Here is a 7,366-nt window from a genome sequence, read left to right as displayed (position 1 = left end):
GGGGATCGCGCCCCACTGCCCGGCTCTCCTAGGCTCCGGCCGCCGTTGATTGGCGCCGCGGGGAGTTTGCTCGGGGAGGCGGGGGGAGTGTTCGCCGGCGGGGGGTGGTTTCCCCCTTCCCTGGCCGGGCTCATTGGCTAGACGGAGCCGTGGCAGGAAGGGGACAGAGACCACGCGGGCTCCGCCCCGCGCCAATAGAAGCCTATCGAAGGGTAACCCGAGCCCAGAGAAACCCGCGGCGGCGGTGCCAGCACCCATCCGCCGCGGTCGGGGCCGGCTTTCCGCAGGGGCGGCCGGGGGCGCGGGGGGTGCGCGGGCGGCAGCCGGGTCATGCAGTACCAGCCGCCGGGCGCGGCGCCGGCGGCCCTGGGCGTCGGCGTCCCGCTGTACGCGCCCACGCCGCTGCTCCAGCCCGCGCACCCCACGCCCTTCTACATCGAGGACATCCTGGGCCGCGGCTCCGCCGCCGCCCCGGCCCCCCACTCCTTGCCCGCCCCGCCACCGCCGACGCTGCCGTCGCCCAACTCCTCCTTCACCAGCCTGGTATCCCCGTACCGGACCCCTATCTACGAGCCGACCCCCATCCACCCGGCCTTTTCCCACCACCTCGCTGCCACCTACGGCACCAGCGCCTACGCGGGACCCCTCTACTCTTTCCCCCGCGCCGTCGGCGACTACGCGCACGCCCTGATCCGGCAGGACCCCCTAGGTAAGCCAAACCCTCCCCGCCCTCCCCTGCTGCCGCCGCTCCGCTCCCATCCCGTCCCGTTCCCGTCCCACCGTCAGGGGCTGAGAGGTGAATGGGAAGTGAGTGAAAACTCCCCCTCCTCCCTCCTGCCCCGCCGCTTGTCTGCGCTCCCCTGGTCTCCCTCCTGCCCCCGGCTGATTTACAGTAAATTAAAGACGCGCTGCGCTCCGGCGCTGGCAGCGAGACCGCAGTGCGCGGCCGCGGTGACTCAGATTTGTTTTCCTTCAACCAAGTGACTCTGAGAGTGTCCTTAGTAATGTCGCGTGTGGTTTTGGTGGGGAGTTTTAATTGTGCTGGGAGATCGCATGGCAGATCTCAACCTTTTCCTGCGGATGACTTGAAAAACAGGCGGGAGGCCGGCTCCGCTCGCCGGGGCCCCCGCGGCTCCCCGACGGGCCAGGTCGGGCGGGCCGAGCCGGGTGGGGCAGGCCGGGCCCTGGCGGCCGCTTGCCGCTCGCGGCTGGGGGAAACGTCCCCGCTGCGGGTCTGAGCCCAGCGCTCGGGCTGCAGCACTTGTTCTTCGTGATTGCAAAACTGGACCTGAGTCACCACATTTGTGCAGTGAAAGAGGCTGACCCTTTCCGTTCATACAGGAAACCTTGAGCTCTCGATAGGAGTAAATCTGGTTTCAGAAGCTGTTAAGTGTTTTCCTGGCCGCCTGAAGCAGGCTCTTCCCCGGGAGTCGTGCACATTGCTGATTACTTTATCGACATCCTCAATACAGACAAATTCAGGAAACACTCGACTTCTGATAGCCGGGATCCGTTTTTCTGATATTGTTCATTTCCTCTGTGTGGGATGTGACTTTATGACAGCTAAAATAACCAGTTGCTTCCTATTTTTTTTTTTTTTTTGAGCCTGTTTTGCACCAGAATTACTAAAGCCTGACGCAAGCAAAATCTTGAAAAACAATGCAGCAAATTTCAAAGGGTGCAGGCAGCAAGACTGAAAGACAAACAGAGTGACTCAGTGGCACTGGCCAGAGCCTCCGGCCTCGGCTGCCGCTCCGCACGGTGCTGGCTCACGGCATGTCGCTGCCTGCACCGCCTCGCCCCGCACCACTGCCCCGGACACGGGCGGGCGAGCCCCGGGCCGGGGGTGCGGGGCCTGAGGTGATTCTTACCCGGAGAAAGTGGGGACCCCGTGCCCTCGGGTTGGCGCAACCTCCCGCTCAGCCCCGCAGTGTCCCCCCCCGCTCTCCATGGGTGCACGGAAAAGGAGACGGTTTCTTTGGGCCATCGCAGTGCAAGAGCAGAAGGAAGCAAAGGTCCTTTTTTTTTTTTTTCTTTCTCTCTTTGCGAGATAGACCAACAGGAAACACATTGACGGAAATGTTGCCAAAGCCCGTAGAGTGGCTTTCACTGGTCTCTCTGGGGTGAAAAATCAGAGGAGGCAAAAGATCAGGCTAGGAGCTGGGGGAAGTCAAAGTAGGCGAAGGAAATCAGCGGGCCCTGGACCCGGCGCGTCTCCAGGCCCGGGCTCAGGAGGGGATTCCCCGGCCACGCGTGTCCGCGGCCGGCCGGTGACACTTGGTCGCTGTTCCTCTCTTTGAAGGGAAGCCGCTGCTGTGGAGCCCCTTCATCCAGCGGCCCCTGCACAAGAGGAAAGGGGGTCAGGTCCGCTTCTCCAACGACCAGACCATCGAGCTGGAGAAAAAGTTCGAGACGCAGAAATATCTGTCCCCACCAGAGAGGAAACGCCTGGCCAAGATGCTGCAGCTCAGCGAGAGGCAGGTGAGGCCTTGCCCGCTCCCTGGGGAACGTCACTTCATCCCCGGGCAGCCTCCGGCCCCGCTCCAGCCCCTGCCGTGCGGCTGTCGGCTCCCGGGGACCCGGTCGGCCCGGCCCGTAGGGACAGAGGGACGGGCTGGCTCTCACTTTTTGTTCGTGGCTCGGTAAGGCTCCTGGCGCTTACCGGCTTCGAGACTACCCTGCGCCTTCTCTCGTTGTCGTTGTTCAGGTCAAAACGTGGTTTCAGAATCGCAGAGCCAAATGGAGGCGTCTAAAGCAGGTACGGGGATGTTTCCGTTTCTATAGAAATAAGTATTTTAATTGTCTTATCTTACGCTGTGCTCGCCTATTCCAGGTTGTATGCAGAAGTCATCTGAAAGGCTGTTTAACCTCTTCACCTTGATTAAAAAGACAAATAGTCATGCTGGAAACCACGAGGGCTCGTTCAGGCAGCACTAACGTTAAAAGCTCCTAATGTAGTTCCTATATCAATTATACCCGGCTTTCACACACCACCTATTAAAACTCCACGCTAATTGTTTTGTAAACCCATATGTTGTTTAGCCAATTAACGTGGAGAAGATAAGTAACTGTCAGCAAATTGCTCGGGCAGTTGTTTTGGAGAATATTTACCGGCCTTTTAAATCGCCTTCTCTTAATAAACACAAGTCGATTTATTCTGCAAATGTAAGGAGAGGCAGGGACGCACGCCCTGTTTGTTTTGAGGAGCCGCATGGAAAATTGAATAGCTTTTACTTTTCCCTTACAAATAGTTACAGTGTATGAGGCGGAGAGGTTGAAGCGGTTTCCCTTCCCGCAGAAAATGTGCTCACAGGCAGATAAATGTATCTTTTTTTCCTCTTTTTTTTTTTTTTTTTTTTTTATGGCCCAGAGGGCCCGATCCTGCTCGGCTCGGCCAGACCGAGGCCCCTGGGCTCAAAGATTTGTGAAAAATCCATGTGTTGTGGCCTGAGCCTGGCTCCAGTAAGGGTGACACGGATGGCCCAGTTTCACCGCGAAAGCAGCCTTTAGTATAAATAATAATACAACTAATCACAGTGCCACACTCTCGATGTATTTGTTCTGTGACCTTCCCTCGGGTTTAACCCGTGCTTCAGTTGAATTTTTAATCAAATCCCTTTACTCTGGTGAGAGGCAGGCTGCGTCCTCGGTGCTTCCTCGACGGGCCCCGACCCGCGCCTCAGTGTCCTTAGAGGTAGCTTGGGATCTCGGCCATTTTAAGTCATTTCCTCCTTTTCATTCAGTCACATCGATTTCTCCGAGCCCATACAGTTATATCATGAGTATGTGTCTCTGCCTGCTATCTCTCAAGAGTATCATTTCATACCCCCTTAGGGTACTGGGTTCCCAAGACAGCTGCCGACCCAAGGCTACTCCTGCCTTCAGAAACTGGATTTGCTTTTGGTTTGGTTTTAATTAAATACTGAGGTTTAGCTTAATTAGTAAATTTTTCCCATTTGCTTTTGGGCCACTGATGGATTTGGTCTCCCTCCTTTTGCAGTTGGGTATAATTAAAGAAAGATCAGGGCAGGAGGAAGCTGTGTGTCGGTGTTTGTAGACTCATAATAAACATTTGCTTTGCTAAAGACAAAAGTTCAGAGGTTCCTGGGCTCCGGCAGCTACTAACTCTTTTGAAGTGGCTGCGATAACCATCGCTGAGGAGCCTTATTCTCAGCAGAGGCCTCTGTGGCTGCCGGGGAGCGGGACCAGAGCGGAGGCTCTCACCCAGCCCTGGCCCACTCAGGCAGGTTTATAGGCAGGAGGCCCAGTGAGTAGTGCGACACCTGCCTTTTCCTGCAAGAAACCCAAGGTGGTTTTCCCACCTAGCACAGCTGAAATTCCCAGGCCTCCTGGCCTTGTGGCCTGTTTTTCTATATAAAGCAGGCTTCTTTCATTGCAGGAGAACCCTCAGGCCACCAAAAAAGAAGAAGTGGAAGGTGCTGACAGTCACAGTGACCAAAGGCCGGAGAACTGCCCAACCCCAGAGCAGAAGGGTAAGGAGGTGTCCCTGGACAGCTCACAGTACATCCCCTCGCCCGCCTCACAGGAAGACCTGGAGTCAGATGTCTCCGAGGATTCCGATCAAGAAGTGGACATTGAAGGCGATAAAAGCTATTACAATCCTACCCACTAATGGCCCCACGAAGAAAGTGGACCCTAACTTGGCTTGCACTTTACCAGGGGCTGGTTTGGAAGAATATTATGCTAAAGGAGGAGAAAACTGTTGCCATTCCACTGAAAGCCAAAAAACCCCCCCACTCAACACCAAAGAGACTCATTTTATAATAAGCAGTGAAAGAAATACGTATTTTCAGCAAAAGGTCATTTTTTTGCAGATCTCTAATTTGGTTAAAGGAACATGGTTTGTATTTAATTATTTGTAAGATATATCTGTACATTAATCGATATTCTAACTGGAATATAATACTGTACCCTGTCCTTACTTGTGGAGGGTCTGAATCAACTACTGTGGGTGATCAGGCAAAACTCCTCTCTAACTATTATGGAAGTGAGTATGGATTGCAGGCCTAAGCCTTTTCTATGTGCAAACAAATGTAGTTTAAATAGGTTAATTTAAACACCCTTTGCAAGCAGGGAAACACATTCTGTGAAATAGGGAGGGATTTGACCATCTCGGCAAGTGCCTTTTGCTCACACCCTTTTATCTGCCATGGTGCTCTCTCCTGAGACATCCCTCTGTTCATCAGGTAGAGTCTTTGGACAGATTAATTTTTCCTCTTGCATGAGATGAAATGTGCCTTCCAGATTTTCAAGGACTTTGCCTCCCAATCTGGACGGTTCCATTTGCAGGGAAACAAAAAAAAAACCCAAACCAAACCAAACACAAACAAACCAAAACCCAACCAAACAAAAAAACCCCAAATATTTTTCTTCTTGAGAAATCTCTAGCGCTGTTTTTACAGATTTCATATTTGAGAAGAAAATGCGTGGAGTGATAGGGCCCTGCCGTGGGAGAGTAACCGGCATCAGCTGTGAGGATCAGTGAGGCACGCGGCCCTGGGAAGATAATGCCTATTGTATACATATCTGCTTCTGTACATACTCGTTTTCTTTAAAAGTCTTGCGGTTTTATACCTCACGTTGTTCATATTTTGTACATATTTGTTCAGAGTCAAAAGGAAAAAAAAAAAGGCAAACCCTGGTATTTAATTTTTGATGGACTTGTCCGTGAAATAAAACTAAACTCTGCACCACCTGCCACGCTGGCAGTCCAGTTACTGGCGGGAGAATTCCCAAACCTTCCCCCCCCCCCCCAACAGTGCCTCAGACGTGTTGTAATCGGGCTTTTCCCTCCGGTCCCATCCTGCAGCTCATTCTTATTATTATTTAACGGTTTTGCTGTTTTCCAGCGGCCGCCTCGCGTCTCGGTTTCGCCGGTACCCGTGCGCGCACGGGAAAAAGGCTGCTCGGCGAGAGGAGGAGGAAAGCCAGGTCCACGAGTCCCGGCTGGAAGCGCAGGTGTTTACCCCCGAGTCGCCCCGACCCTGGGGGGCCGGGAGGGTGCGGGCTGGAGGAGGAGCGGGGCCTGCTCGGGGCCGGGCATCGACCCCATCCGGGGCAGCCGCTGACCGCATGAGTCAACAGTGGTTATTCATCGGCCTTTCTCCGAAATTGTGCTAGCCCGGGGGCGTGCGGAAGGAGCGTGGCACCCGGAGTGCGGGGAAAATGACCTCCCTGACCGGGCATCCCGGGGTGGGCACTCTGCGGGTCAGTCCGCACCGTCCGGGGCTTCGGACCCAACCCGGGCACGGCAGCGAACAGCCGGGGACAGGGAGGTGCCCCCGACCGGGGACCACGGGGCTTTTAGTGCCAGGAAAGGATTTTAGAGAGCAGCAAGTGACTCTTCTGACTGAAAAGGGGAGAAAGGCCCTTAGGGCATCAGGGGTGTGGCGTTTGAGCGGGTAAATGCTTCGAGAAGTAGATGAGTTTTCTGAATAATTGAGTGGCTTTAGCTTTAGTTTATTCTTTTTAAACTGCATTCATGAACGGGGAGCGAAAGCATGAAGTAAGCTGGAACGCTGCCGCTCGTTCGTGCGCGCTGGGAAAAGGGAAAAGCCTGTGGCCGGCCCCTCTCACAGGGCAGCCCCGATGACCTGGGCACAAGCCCTATGGTGGTTTAAGGAACCCTCGGGATGCACCAGGCCCGTCTCTGGGAATTTCTCTGCCCTTGGGCCGGGGTCTAGTTCCAGCGCGGTGCTCGCGAGGCGTGGAAATCGCCGTCGGGAGCAGAAAGCAGGCTCCGCTGAGAAGGAAAACACTTTTTCTTGCTTTGCCTTTTCCTTCCCTAGGTGTTTCGGTAGCGGATCTCAGCCCGGGTCCTGGAGGGGACAGGAACAGCCCGCCGATAGTCTCCCTTCGGGGCTGAGCTGCGGGGTGGGATGGAGGGGGTCGGGCCTCGGGCGGACTCCGGTAAACCCTGTTGCTACGCGGCGCGATACCGGTACCACCCCGCCGGGGCAAGCCTGGAGCCAGCCGCTTTTAAAGACTTGCAGGGCCCGATGCAATGGTAGAGGAGGTGAAGGGGAAACGGCGGTTGTCCCTCTTTAGAGCCAGGCGCTTTCCAGGGCTGGCCTGGGGTTCGGCGGCTCCCTTGCAGGTGGGGAGCGCAAATGCATCGTCTGCAGCCGCCGGGCCGGGGATGTGGATTTCCAGGGTGTCGGGACAGGTGACAACAGCGCTGTCACCCAGGCTCGGCTGTGGAAATGCCGCTGCTCCCCCCTCCATTCCCGGGGAGGGGGCTCACCCAAGCGGAACACAGCGGAGGGGACTGTTGAGCTGCCGGCCAGAGCTACTACCCCCAGTGACACCCAGATCCCCTTTCCACAGTGAGGTAGACCCGCGTGGG

General features: G+C 55.5%; 1 protein-coding gene across 1 annotated transcript; it reads left to right on the top strand.

Moving 5' to 3' along the window:
* Positions 1-229: 229 nt before the first annotated feature.
* HHEX (hematopoietically expressed homeobox) lies at positions 230-4,938 on the top strand. Its single transcript, XM_061348993.1, has 4 exons — positions 230-709; positions 2,303-2,481; positions 2,708-2,758; positions 4,400-4,938. The coding sequence occupies exons 1-4, from the start codon at positions 331-333 to the stop codon at positions 4,631-4,633; spliced, it is 843 nt and encodes a 280-aa protein (XP_061204977.1). The 5' UTR covers positions 230-330; the 3' UTR covers positions 4,634-4,938.
* The last annotated feature ends 2,428 nt before the right edge of the window (positions 4,939-7,366 follow it).

The sequence above is a fragment of the Neopsephotus bourkii genome, unplaced genomic scaffold (genome assembly GCF_033783945.1).
Source record: "Neopsephotus bourkii isolate Nb327-2 ecotype Australia unplaced genomic scaffold, CSIRO-AGI_Nbou_v1 NB_379, whole genome shotgun sequence".
NCBI classification, from domain to species: domain Eukaryota; kingdom Metazoa; phylum Chordata; class Aves; order Psittaciformes; family Psittacidae; genus Neopsephotus; species Neopsephotus bourkii.
Note: the sequence above shows the minus strand (reverse complement) of the source record. Positions and strands in the feature narration are given on the sequence as shown.

Excerpts from the sequence above, each read along its gene's own strand:
- HHEX (XM_061348993.1), top strand. The coding sequence starts at position 331 with ATGCAGTACCAGCCGCCGGGCGCGGCGCCGGCGGCCCTGGGCGTCGGC. Across the intron at positions 710-2,302 it reads GATCCGGCAGGACCCCCTAG|GGAAGCCGCTGCTGTGGAGC; the intron begins GTAAGCCAAACC and ends CTCTCTTTGAAG. Across the intron at positions 2,482-2,707 it reads TGCAGCTCAGCGAGAGGCAG|GTCAAAACGTGGTTTCAGAA; the intron begins GTGAGGCCTTGC and ends GTCGTTGTTCAG.